This window comes from Megalobrama amblycephala, linkage group LG5 (genome assembly GCF_018812025.1).
Source record: "Megalobrama amblycephala isolate DHTTF-2021 linkage group LG5, ASM1881202v1, whole genome shotgun sequence".
NCBI lineage: Eukaryota > Metazoa > Chordata > Actinopteri > Cypriniformes > Xenocyprididae > Megalobrama > Megalobrama amblycephala.
Genome location: NC_063048.1, coordinates 20,804,545 through 20,819,082, shown reverse-complemented (window position 1 = coordinate 20,819,082; position 14,538 = coordinate 20,804,545). Strand labels below are relative to the sequence as shown.

The 14,538-nt window shown below is 38.3% G+C and overlaps 1 protein-coding gene across 1 annotated transcript in view; it reads right to left on the bottom strand.

Annotated features, from left to right (window-relative positions):
- Positions 1-14,538, bottom strand: part of birc6 (baculoviral IAP repeat containing 6) — a 114,880-nt gene that overhangs the window by 9,267 nt on the left and 91,075 nt on the right. Inside the window, 5 exon segments of the mRNA XM_048191151.1 lie at positions 366-527; positions 3,274-3,491; positions 6,015-6,125; positions 10,065-10,210; positions 11,194-11,410. Coding sequence (XP_048047108.1) covers positions 366-527; positions 3,274-3,491; positions 6,015-6,125; positions 10,065-10,210; positions 11,194-11,410 — 854 coding nt within the window.

Sequence of the window (14,538 nt, the reverse complement as noted above, 5' to 3'; positions counted from 1 at the left end):
ATTAAAAATTGCAGCTCTGCAATTGAAAGCCGGTTCATACGCACACCATCATTCATCTTGAAATCATATGATTCGATTGGTTCTTCTGTGGACTTAGAGGCTTTTGCTAACAAAGGGAAGTGACGTTTAGTGGTTTCTGCCAATGAACCGGTATTTCTGAATGGGCTGATGCTGGGATTTAGCGGATTTGAAGCAAAAGTATTTCATGAACATATACTATGTGCGGAGAGCATTTGGTAAATATCATTATCTCATTTTTGATGGAGGTGGCGTTTAAAAAAAACAAAACAATATAACCTACTGTCTAGTTATCAGTATCTGCATTAGCCACTGAAAAATCAGAGAAAACAGGAAGTGACACTAACCTTGCCATCGTTGTACAGGTTTGGATTAAAACGGACACTGTGGCCACCAGTGGTCTCCAGATTAACCAGAGGAGGAGAGTTTGGGTAATCTTGAGGGAAGTAGACATCAAATTCAAAACAGCCATTGGCGTATGGTGTGTCTGCGGGCCCTGTTATCAACACCTGACAGAAAAAGCAGGAAAACACAGCAAGCCTCCAATTATTCAAAGGTGACAAATATTAACAAGAAAACATTGTGTTGAACAACACAGGAACGATTGTGCACGTCTAAACCACGTCTATAGAGAAAGCTAGGGAGGATGTTGTACTGATACAGACAAAGAGACGTTTTCTGCTTCCCAAGAGAGAGTGGAAGATTGGAGGACTGTAATGCCATCCAGTAAATCTCTCTCTACTGCAGGCGGTGGAGCTGCACTCAGGCGTTAAGACTGTTTTGACATGACCATTCAAACGCAACACTAAACACACACACAAAGCTGTGCTCACATAGCTCACAAAGCTCAGTTTACTATTAATGTCCATTAAGATTGTATGAAGTGTGGAGGAAGATAAAAAGGCCTGGCCCGCTGTTAGGGGTCAGTGTAAACAGACGGAGCAGCGAGTGACCAGTCTGACTGAGGCTCCGCCTGTGGTCTGGCCTGCCCGAGACGTAAAGCTGAAGCCAGACACGTTGACATTTACACACTTAGAGAGGAGCCCGGGTCAAAAGCACATCTCAAATGTCATTAGGAAGTGTGTGCACTCATAAGTGTGTGTTAGAGACCACAGGACAGCAAGACAAGCAAGTGACTGCTGGGATTCACTGTGGTTGTTTTGTCATGCAGCAGAGATCGAAAGGTTCATGTTGACCCACAGTAAACAGCAGGGCTTGAGTCTGTCATGGTCCGCTCTCATAATTAGCACTGACATATCCGATTCTTTAATTTTATTCATTGATTCGTGTGTGATCGATTTACGTTATTTGAATCATTAACATGTTTTATATAAACATTCATACATACATATACAACAATTCTTTCTGGTTCTCGAATCCGATTGTCTGAGAACCGTGTGATGTTCTATAATATAGATATAGTAATAACATATATAATATAATATATCTAATATAGTAATATATATATATATATATATATATATATATATATATATATATATATATATATATATATATATATATATATATATATATATATATATATATATATATATAGTAATAGCAGCACTCCTACCTTTTCATAGTTTATCACTCCGCTTGAAGCGACTGTCATGGTGGCCGAGTGTAAGTGTAAGCGTTTAAGTGTTTTTTTTAGTTTTTTTTTTTTAGGTGAGAATGTAGTTGTTTAGAGCTGAAATATGTGACTCATATTTAATCATAGCACCGATGCAGATCTCCGCAGGGGCGAAATCGCGTTTGGAGAGGGGTCCCCCTCGGTAGAAATCGCGTTCCGGGTCGGGAGAAACAGGAATGCGGGGGCACCACGATGAGTCTGCAAAGGGCACTTTCACGATCAAACGCCACTGTACTGTGGACATCAGCCTGAAGAATGAATGTTATCTCTCTCTCTCTTTCTTTCTCAATATTACTATACAAAATACAATGCGTTTTAATGGAGGGACTCAACATTCCATGCAATATGGTTGTATATTGATATGGCTGATACAGCAGTGCTTCCAATACATAGACTTTACTTGGGTGGGCCACCCAGGTATATTAACGGCTGCCCAAGTATATTTGGAGACACATTTATGCTTTTATTATTTTTATCCTCTTATAATTTTGTATCCGCCCAAGATAATGAAACCATCCGTGATCGATTAACTAGTGGAAAGCTAACTCGCCCTACGCGTTTTGTACCTGCTCGTTATGTGTGCGTCAGAACTGTTTACTTCCGCTGACATTCCCACGTGCGCTGCAGAGACGTGCGGTGGATATTTCACAAAGAGTGCTGCATGTTGCAAACATTTTTTTTCCAGTCAATGGTCGCAAAGTCACAAGGCGTTCTACAGGCTCGCGCAACAGCGCTTCAAAGCGGGCTTGTTTATAATTAAAAGTCACACGCTAAGTTTTTTTTTTCTACTGGGCATTATTAAACAATACATTTTATTTTATTTTATTTCCATTTAATGCATAGTAAATTTTTTTAAAGGTAAAGTAAAGAGTAAAGTCTCCCCCACAGGAAGAAAAGTCTAAGAACATTATTTGACATATATTATTCATTATATAATTTTACGAGTATCTGTGTCCCATTCACTGAGAAAGACACTATATGAAATAGCAAGGAGAACATAGGAAAAGGAGAACCATGTAATTTTACATAATTTACAATGCATAATAGTATGCTATGTAATTTAAATTAATTTCAATAAATAAAAATACTGTTATAAAAAAAAAAAAAAAAAAAAAAAAAATCCACACATTATTTGTTTGTCACATGTAGTAAGGATTAGAATCCTTAACTTGTTTTAAATCATAATAAACAAGTTAAGGATTCTAATAACGTGGAATTAAATATTTTTTTAATTTCTATTTTAAATGTTTTATAATGCTATTATTCATGCTCAACCATCTGCATTTTGCATATAGAGGAAATTTGTGCTATAATTCCAAAACAAAAGTTTTTGTAAATTACAAATGCTCTGTGAATCAGTTTGACAGAATCATCAAAAAGATGATGAAACCAGTGTAAAAGCATGATTCGTTTACAAATCTGACTTTGCTGCTAATAATGTAGTTGTTTGCAATAATGCAATAAAGTCTCTATGAGATAAATTCTGGTCCAAAATTGGTGATTTTACCCTAAATTAAGATGCTGATGTGGCCTAAATAGATCCCATTTACTAATAATCAACAATCTCCTTTTTTAAACATAAGAGTTTCAGTAGAGGGGCCGGGGGTGTCTATTCATACCTTCATGATGTCGAGGCGTTCTTCATCGCAGCGGACAAACACACTGGAGGATGAGGAGAGGGGAAGGGAGGTGGAGAGCGTGACGGCCTCCTGTGCCAATCGTCGAGCACGGGCGGCACTGTTGGCATCGCTGGCATTCTTTACCTGAGACAGGTAATGGTAGTTCACCTTAAACACCAGCTTAGAGTCCTCATCCTCACATACCATTTCGAACGTGTCTGTGGAAGAGACCACACACAGAGAGTTAGTTTTCAGCAGTCACAACGGCACTACAATAAGCCTGAAAAATATCAGATTCACATTTCTTCATATTTCCTCCAGAAACAGCCATACTGTGTATTCTGAAGGGTCTGTTCTGTGTGAGCCAGTGCAGACCTGTTTACAGTCACGTCAGCTGAGATTACCTCATTCGTCTGAGGTTGGGCTAAATCATTTTTGGCAGAACAAAACTCTTGTCATCAATCAGAGCAAAGACAGATGAGAAATGACAATAAAAAAAGCCATTCTACCAGCAAGATAACACAATCCTCCCCATTTCAATTCAGACGCATAGAGCTCCTTCAAATATTTGGTGCACTTAAAGGAAACAAAAGCAGCTGAGGGCAAAACAGCAATTTATATCCATTCACTAACAATGTATTTGGTACAAATGCAGAAAAAGCGAAAAATAGGTTTAAATTAGGGTTTGGGATCCACTAGGGATCATAAGTTAGTGAAAAGCAAATAATTAAAGGTTCCGTTCTTCGTGATCCCATGTTTCAAACTTTAGTTAGTGTGTAATGTTGTTGTTAGAGTATAAATAAAATCTGTAAAATTTTAAAGCTCAAAGTTCAATGCCAAGCAAGATATTTTATTTAACAGAAGTCGCCTACATCGAACGGCCAGTTTGGACTACATCCCTCTACTTCCTTCTTTAATGACGTCACTAAAACAGTTTTTTGACTAACCTCCGCCCACAGGAATACACAAGAGTTGCGTTTGTAAAGTGTGTTTGTCGCCATGTCGTCGAAACGCTGTTATTTTCATCCCGCAGTCCAATCACCGGGTCTGATTCCGGCTCAAACTTGATAGGGTAAAATTAAAGACATGTTTACAATAACACTGAGCGCGTGCATCTCCACGTTATGGTAAGAGGCGTGACCTTTCCGGGCAAGATGCGCTAAACTGCTGTCGAATCACAACACAGGAACCGCTGGCACAATTAGAACTCGTTACGTATTTCTGAAGGAGGGACTTCATAGAACAAGGAAGTCATCAGCCCGTTTTTATGACAGTGGAAACAGCGGTATACAGATAAGTAAATTATGTGAAAAATACTGTTTTTTTTTTACACGCGAAACATGAACACATGTTATATTGCACACTATAAACACAATCAAAGCTTCAAAAAACCACGAAAAACGGGACCTTTAAATCATAAGAATGTTAAAGCTGCAGTCTGTAACTTTTTTTGGTTAAAAATGATCCAAATCAATTTTTGAGCAAGTACATAACCAGCCAGTGTTCAAAACTATCTTATCTTATATTATCTTAGCTCGATTCACAACGGTAAGCTTGTAATAATGTTTTATAATAAGAGCGACATGGTGGATTTCCGCGGTAAATTTGAGCATGCAGCAGTTCCTCTGTGCGTCATTACGTCACGTCCGTAAACAGAAAGGAAGGTGTCCCGTCCAGGCTAATTAGCCTGTTAATTTATAGCCTGTTCTCACAGCAGCTGAAATAATTAAACTTATCATTTTGATGGCAGTCCAAATGACAATCATCAGTGACAACTGGAGATTCACTCGTAATCAAAAAGCAAAAGACTTGCGGAGTGGCTACAGAAATTGAAATCTACAGGTAACGCTAATATACACCAAATACACAGTCATAGTAATGCTGATGTTGTTAACATTAACGATTTGAGAACAAGGTATAACAGTAATAATAATTTGCACGGTTTGGCATGATCCGAGCTAAGCGATCGTTAGATTTAATCATCATTGGCAGCGCAATTTATTGTAGGCCTAATGCTTTTTCCTCAGTTGGTCAGAACAAAAGTGGCAGACATGTTACTTGTTCAGATGATATTTTCCAGTGAAAATTAATATATTGGTCATACTTTAAAGACGTAGAATCTGTGATTCTGAAATACAGTATCCACACCGGTGCAGTGACTGACAGCAAACATTAGATTCATCCGCGCTGACGAGCGGTACAACGCACGTACAGATAACTGTTCCGCATATGACTGCAATTGCAGGTTTCAAACAAGAGATGGCGACAAAGGAAAAATCGTGGACTGCAGCTTTAAATTAAATAATTTAAAAATAATAAAAACAGTTACTAAAAAGATTTTATTTTAGAATATTTTGTTGACCTATAATGTAATTTGACTATTAACCAACATTAAAAAAACCATGACTATATTAATGTGGGGAAAAATTGATAATAAAATAAATAATTTTATGAATCCCTGGTTTAAATAAACCAACTGCAAATATTTATTGCACCAATATTAAAATTCTGGCTGATACCATAATTATTTTCATGTTGTGACCAAAAACTAATTAATGGCTAAAAATAAAAATTCTAAACGATTTCTAAATGCTACATGTGAATTTAGGTATTGAAACATTATAAAGTATAATATAAATAGTGTAATATATTCATATATTACTGGGTGTCTGGATGTCTTATCAGCCAGTAAAAACTCAAATGTGTTGAGCACTAGCAGAGACGTGTAGTTCAAGACTTACCAAATTGTAACTTCTTCATTGCTGCTGTATATTTCTCCTCCACTGAACGCAAGATGGACAGCGGTTTGGGCCTTGCTGCTGCCTTCTTAGAGCTCTCTGCCATCTTCCTCTCTGAGAAACAGAAGACAGACGCATAAAAAAAAAAAACCTTCAACAGTGTATGTGTGTTTCAAAGTAGCCTGAGGGAGTGTTTGAGTAGGTCAGATCTACCATCCTCTCATCTCTGAACAGCCAATACATCCTTACGAGACGCAAAATAACCTAAACGTGTGTATGTAGCTCTGCTATCGGTAAGCATAATACACTGCTAAGAAAAGCCCACTTTGAGCACAAACACCACATTTTTGTGACTTGATAATTAAAGACTCCCAATGAGACGCGTTTGACTGCAAATTTGTTACTTTGATAAATGACAATAAGCACGAGATGTCATGTTGTTACACAAATGAGTCGCTGCATTTCTGTTCCCCCAATTCAGATCGTTATCGAGAGAGCTTCAGACTAATGACAACGACAACAGCAGACCATCACCACTCCAGTGAGACATATTAGACCTGCGGATGGAGGCCGTTAGCATTACAACACAATTAAACTCCCTATATTTAAGAGCTTTATGGCATTTCTGCCCATTCTGCAGTGGCCGCAGATACATGTCCCTCCCCGCAAACACGCGCACCGTAAGAGCCAATCAAATTACCATTGCGTTTAACATGGCCGATAATGACTGCGCTTTGAATATGAGCCACATAAAATCACACCGACATCGACAGCTCCATTTACTCTCACGTTGTCACATTAGCGCACACTATTGATGGTGATATCGATGCCGAACTATGAGAAACCACTCTTGACCAATCAGACACCCTGACTACGCTGTCTCTGGCACTTTTTAAAAAAAGATGGAGTACTAATTAAGCAGTTAAATGGGGTGGTAAGTGTAATGTCTCACTGCTCTTATCATATGGATTTTCCTTATAGATGGTGACAGCAGCATTGATCCACCTCACCAAGTTTAACGCCCCTTTCATTCACTCATCACGGAAAGAATGAGAGCATGTGATACCCAAGGGAGGGTTATAGTTATTATATATGTGGATGTACAGTAATGCAGGAAATTCCCACAAACCTGATGACCACAAGGGTTTCTGCCTAGGAACAAATACTCAAAGGTCTAAATTTCCCTTAGCTTTGCCCTAGAGGACCTGAGAAAGACACAGCTTGCAAATGTTAATAAACAGATGCGACTACTCAAGAGCTTCAAACCCCAGGATTAGGAACTGTCATGGTCATATCCGTTTTTCTGAGGTCAGTGTAAAGGGACTAAACTTGATCATACAACCTCCCTGTCTGAAAATACACACTGGTCATGACTAAGGGCTGTTGGATCAAATCTTAAAGAATTAGCACGACATAGATTAAGTCTTGTGTGACAGATACGAAACTGCCCAGTAAAGCTGACTCGCCATTTAAAACTCCTAAGAGAACATGATCAGGCTTTAGAGAGCCTCTGGTGTGGCTCTCCGCTGAAGAGCCATTTCTCTTTGGCTTATTTTGTCAGAGCAAACAGTCACTCCATGTCCCCCGGGGCCCACATGATAAGCAAGAAGTGTCACTTTAACCAGTGAAATACGCAGCATCACTCTCCTGACTGACCACTATACATCCAGCACTGTCATGCTTTCACTTCTACAAGTCTAGAGCAAGAAATCACACCCTACAGAAGATGAACAGCTTTTCTACAAAGGGTTTTAGTGGGAAATGTACTTTAAATGGTGCAGTAAAATTCATGTGCAAGACTTTATTATTAGAATATCATTAATCTTTTAAAACTTTTTAAAACTATTATTAAAGGGTTAGTTCACCCAAAAATGAAAATTATGTCATTAATGACTCACCCTCATGTCGTTCCAAACCCGTAAGACCTCCGTTCATCTTCGGAACACAGTTTAAGATATTTTAGATTTAGTCCGAGAGCTTTCTGTCCCTCCATTGAAAGTGTTTGTACGGTAGACTGTCCATGTCCAGAAAGGTAATAAAAACATCATCAAGTAGTCCATGTGACATCAGTGGGTTAGTTAGAAGTTTTTGAAGCATCGAAAATACATTTTGGTCCAAAAATAACAAAAACTACGACTTTATTCAGCATTGTCTTCTCTTCCGGAATCCTTTCCATTGAATTGATTCCATTGAATCCTTTCATCTGTCAGCGTTGGTAATGCACTTTTACGTCGTTGTTTTTGGCGATTAGGACATCCGCGACATGCACACTTACGCACCATTTTAAAAAATATAGCAATACCAAAATACAAACAATGCAGAATAGCTTGAATACAGCGAGCATCTCAATCAGACTGTAAACGAAGCTCGGGCGCACCAGATAACACGTCAGCAGCATCTTATGTCAGCAGCGTCACTGCGGAGTCGTAAACCCGGATTGACAACAGACCCGGAAGAGAAGACAATGCTGAATAAAGTCGCAATTTTTGTTATTTTTGGACCAAAATGTATTTTCGATGCTTCAACAACTTCTAACTAACCCACTGATGTCACATGGACTACTTTGATGATGTTTTTATTACCTTTCTGGACATGGACAGTCTACCGTACATACATTTTCAATGGAGGGACAGAAAGCTCTCGGACTAAATCTAAAGTATCTTAAACTGTGTTCCGAAGATCAACGGAGGTCTTACAGGTTTGGAATGACATGAGGGTGAGTCATTAATGACATAATTTTCATTTTTGGGTGAACTAACCCTTTAAAACTCTTTATTTTCACTATTGATCGATATATTGTAAAGCGGCCTTGCTGAATAAAAGTATTCTTTCTAAAAAAATAAAATAAATAATTAAAATATCTTACTGACCCTAAACTTCTATACAGTACTGTATAAATTGGATCCATGCATTTAATTTGAAATGGATGAGTTGGCCTAAATTGTGAGTGCAAAATCACCCCAGGATGCTGTTCATAATGTTGGTTGAGAATGAACAGGGACATGCACAGTTTTGAGCAATCTCTCACCATGAGTTACAAACCATTTAAATACTGCAAAAAAATTAAATGTGCATGTGCCACCTGAGCATACAAAGTATGTGCAGTTATAAAAAACTTGTGTCATGTGCACTGTACGTTGACTAGGGATGTAACAAGGCATCCAGAACCGGTTGAAAATCAATAAAATATGTATAAAATATGTGACGATTCAAGTCGGTTGAAATCCTAAATGAATCATGATACATTTGGGGATGGGGGGTTATATGAATGTATATCTGAGGGGAACTGACCGTGTTCAGAAAAGCTTAGATGGTATATGCTTTTCTTCCTCCGTACAATGCATTTTAAAATAGTGTTTTTAAGCGCACAGGACTGCTTTGTTTACAGCGGTAACCAAGGAAATGCTGTATTGCCGCCATATAAGCGCCACCTGCTGTCAGGACAGTGAATTTGCATTCTCATGCAACCCGTCTGTTGTTATGAAGTTTTATGTAGCATAATTTTACAAAGATAAAGTCTGAACATTGTTTTTGAATTAAATGTTAAAAATTATACAATCTAATTTAAATTAAAACCTGCACATGCTATGAAGAGATCTCTTTTATTTATATTATTCATTTATTTATTTATTTGATTTAGTTTTAACATTTAAATTTAGTTTTGTTATAAAGATATTTCAATTTCACAAAGAAATATGCAGCATTTTGTCAGAAATATTAAGACACTTTCTCATTTAAAAAAAAAAAAATCATGAGAAAATCGTATCGTAAAAACTAGTATTCGAATCATGAGTTGAGTGAATTGTTACATCCCTTACGCTGACTCTTGTGTATGTGTAAAAAGTGAAGTATACTTTGGGCTTAAAATGTAGGAAATGGTATAAGTGAAAAATGAGTCAATTTGTCCAAACTAGAAATTCATTAAATATCCATCTGTTAAGCATTTTAATCAAAGTTATTAAAAATATAACCACTCCATGATTAATATTTAATAAACAGTGCCTAACAGAAGCATTTTGGGAAATAGTAGATTGTTGAGGTGCATGTTCTCACCATGGTTGGCCTGCCGTAGGTTGGTGGTGGCAGCATAGACAATCTCTGCGGTCTTCTGGATGTCAGGAACTAGCAGGGTCAGGCCTTCTGGCTCAGGGTCAGATGTCTCGGCCTTCATTACCCCTTTACTTTTATCTTTCTTCGACCTAAGGTGGACAAAGAACCATCATGGGTCACATTTCTCTAGACACAATAACCGGGTCATTATGGGTCTATATTTCTGTTTGTATGCATGTGAACATGTGAAATGTTTCATGGCACATTTAGTGTTGGGTTGAGTGGACCACAAAAATGGCAGAGAAAAAAACAACTGCATGTCCTCAAGACAAGAGCGTTTTAACGTCTCATGTCCCCAACCCTGAAATAAACACGCACGTTGCTCGTCCTGAGAGGTGCTAGCACACACTCAATGCATCAAATGAGCAGCAGATCGTGACTTGTCCCAAAGTAAACCATTAAAAACAACATCCAGCTGTCTCGCAGCTAAGCGCACACCCTCACAACATGCATCTTTCATTAAGCAGGAGGAGAGAAAATGAAAGAGACAGAGATAAAGGAGAAAGGGGACATGAAATCATAAATGTCCTTTACCTGTAAGTGATGCAAAGGAGAGCAATTAAGATGGTGCCATCATTCAAGGGTATATGTATTTTATTTTTTATATAGTTGAAAAACTAATAAAAATGTAAAAATTATAAAAATTATTCTTTGTTATTCAATTAAATGCTAAAAATCTAATTCATAATTTGTTTGTGTTGAGTCAGGTGAAAACAGTGGCAAAAACAATTCTGAACTACACTTTATTGTATGTACACTATATGAAATGGATACGTGTGGAACGGCAGAAGCTCAGGGGCAGCTGAGGAGCAAAGCATCAAGCTGTCATTTATCACTATGTGTTACTCCTCTGGTGAAACAACGGTTTTGACTTATTGCTATAGGATCAGATGAGATCTTGTGGATATAAGTCAGGCTTTTGCATGCAGGTCAGAGACCATGAGTGTCACTGGGTGAACATCCATCCATCCATCAGCAGTCAACTCTGTCCGTCCTGTTTCTTAGTGTGACTGACCAGTAGACAGAGAATGTGTGTGTGTGCGTGTGTGTATAAGGGAAAAGAAGAGCGCACCTGAGGCGGTTAGTGTAGGTGTCCACGCAGGTCTTCATCTTGGCCAGTAACATGCCGACAGAGGTCTGACACTCTGTGCGTTCTTCATCCTCCTCTTCTTCGGCAGCATCTCCTGATAGCGGCAGGAGCAGAGGAACCAGGCTGGTGCAGGTGGAGATGGCCCGTAGCAGCTCCAACAGAGCACGATACAGTGGGACGTGACGCGCCATGTCCAAAACTGCAGGAGGCAGAGAGATAGAGACATTACGTATGGAGACAGGACACTTATAAAAGACAAAGTCGATTACATCTCTTGAAAGACAGAAGGACACAAGGGACGATCCACACACACCCCCACACACATTCAGCCTCTCAAGGTTAATAATGTTTTTAATGTAGATGTTTTAAGGAGAATCATTGGCTCCAAAGATTTAAACCGTTTGAATCCTCGTGCAGGACAAGGAAATGCCATATAAATGGTTTAACCATGTGGAAGAGTCATCTTACACCCATCTTATTAAAGGTGCCATCGAACGTTTTCTACAAGATATAATATAAGTCTAAGGTGTCCCCTGAATATGTCTGTGAAGTTGCAGCTCAAAATACCCCATAGATTTTTTTTTAATTAATTTTTTTAACTGCCTATTTTGAGGCATAATTAGAAATGCACCGATTCAGGCTGCTGCCCCTTCCGCCCCCTCCCGAGCTCTCGACTCTATCATTGCATAAACAAAGTTCACACAGCTAATATAACCCTCAAAATGGATCTTTACAAAGTGTTCGTCATGCAGCATAACTGATTATGTAAGTATAGTATTTATTTGGATGTTTACATTTGATTCTGAATGAGTTTGATGGTGCTCCGTGGCTAAAGCTAACATTACACACTGTTGGAGAGATTTATAAAGAATGAAGTTGTGTTTATGCATTATACAGACTGCAAGTGTTTAATAATGAAAATAGCGACGGCTCTTGTCTCCGTGAATACAGTAAGAAACGATGGTAACTTTAACCACATTTAACAGTACATTAGCAACATGCTAACGAAACATTTAGATAGACAATTTACAAATATCACTAAAAATACCATGTTATCATGGATTATGTCAGTTATTATTGCTCCATCTGCCATTTTTCGCTGTTGTCCTTGCTTGCTTACCTAGTCTGATGATTCAGCTGTGCACAGATCCAGACGTTAATACTGGCTGCCCTTGTGTAATGCCTTGATCATGGGCTGGCATATGCAAATATTGGGGGCGTACACCCCGACTGTTACGTAACAGTCGGTGTTATGTTGAGATTCGCCTGTTCTTCGGAGGTCTTTTAAACAAATGAGATTTATATAAGAAGGAGGAAACAATGGAGTTTGAGACTCACTGTATGTCATTTCCATGTACCAAACTCTTGTTATTTAACTATGCCCAGGTAAATTCAATTTTCAGTTCGATGGCACCTTTAACTCTTTTCCTGTTAGCGTTTTTGAAAAAAGTTGCCTGCCACCACCAGTGTTTTTGATGAGTTTCACCAAATTTTCATGGCCCCCAGTATATTTTGTTGAATAAATATCTAAACATGCAAAGCATCAAAATAAAGCCTCCTCTACTTAAAAAAAAAAAAAAAAGTTTTATTCTAGCTTCTAGCATTCTTTTTTTAAATCAACATTTGAATATAGGCAAGTTTCATAGAAAAAAGCAACATTGAGCAAAAAGCTGAAAAAAAAATCATGTCATATCACCCATAAGACCTTTGTTCTTCAGAACACAAATTAAGATATTTTTGATGAAATCCGAGAGGTATTTGACTCCACCATAGACAGCAATTTAACCACCACTTTCAAGGTCCAGAAAGGTACTAAAGACATCGTTAAAATAGTCCATGTGATTCAACCAGAGTGGTTCAACCTTAAATTTTATGAAGCGACGAGAATACTTTTTGTGCGTAAAAACAAAACAGAAATAACTTAATTCAACAATATCCTCTCTTCTGTGTCATTCTCTTATGCTGTTTACGTTCAGCGCTTCCAGGTTCTACGTCAGAACACCAACTCGGTATTGGCCGACGCTGTTCACGTGAGCAGCACGAAGCATGCATGAGATTAGAGGCTTTTTGGGGGGCAGCTGAGGAGCACTGACTGATCAAGCAGTCATTTATCACTGTGTTACTCCTCTGGTGAAACAATAGACTTAGGAGTCACTACATCTGGATCATATTCAGTATGATGATCAATGAATGCATAGATGCAGTAGATGACTTCCATCAACACCCCCATTTCTTGCACAGTCCTACACCACTTCCTGAATTGACATTTCACTCAGTAACATTAGGCAGTTTATATTTATATGCTGTTATTATTGATGATCGCATTATTTTTCATATGCATGTGCTTATATAAGAGATTGGCTGTTTCTGTGCCTTCCCTCGTCTGTGGTTTTGTTCGGAAGATTCTGTACTCATTCCGAAGATGTGTAATAGCACAACCAAGTATATAACAGTGAAAACATGGAAACCCAGAAAATTCTGTGTTTGGCATGGAAGCATTTTCTCATAAATAATGGAAAAGAGTTAATGGACAAAGAAGAAAACTTGTGTCGCACTTGCTTAAAGGGATAGTTTTCTCAAAAATAAAAAGATTCTTTCAGTAAATATATTCACAAAATATACTTTATGTTCCACAGAAGAAAATAAGTCATGCAGGTTTGGAACAACATGAGGGAGAGTAAATAACGACAATTTTAATTTTTGGGTGAACTGTCCCTTTAAGGCAACAGAACAGCACAGAAAAGCTACTTTTGCTGTAAGAAGAAAATGGTGGGAATGATTCAGATATGACCAAAAAAAAACCTAACAATCTTCTACTGAACATGCCGAGATGCCGTAAGGATCAGTGGTTTGGGGCATGAGGGCTCTTTTTGCATGTATTTCCTGTTTGTAGAAGGCGCGATAATCCTTTTGTTGCACGGCGGAGTCTTAAAGCCAGAACGAGGACAGTGAGAGAATAAAGGATGAGAGGGAACGAGACCGAGAGAGATTACTGAGGGTCTTCAAGCAAAACGCTATAATCGAGCTCGTATTATCAGTGTGCAGTGAATGTAAGGAACAGGAATACTGTTTGCATGTTTGTGTGACTTGTGTGTGTGTTTTTAAGAAGAAAGAGGAATTTCAAACAACTGAAGGAGCTCCTTCAAAAGGTTTCATTTGACTGTGAGGACAACATTGATCAGAGAGTGTTTAGTGTGTGTGTTGTTGTATCATCTCAATGTCAGTCTATGTTCCAGATTCTCCTCATGCTCTCCTCGGTTCAGACTGTTTCTCCTTCGCTCTCATCTCATTTACAGACTAACTGATTTACTGCACACCAATCCTCCT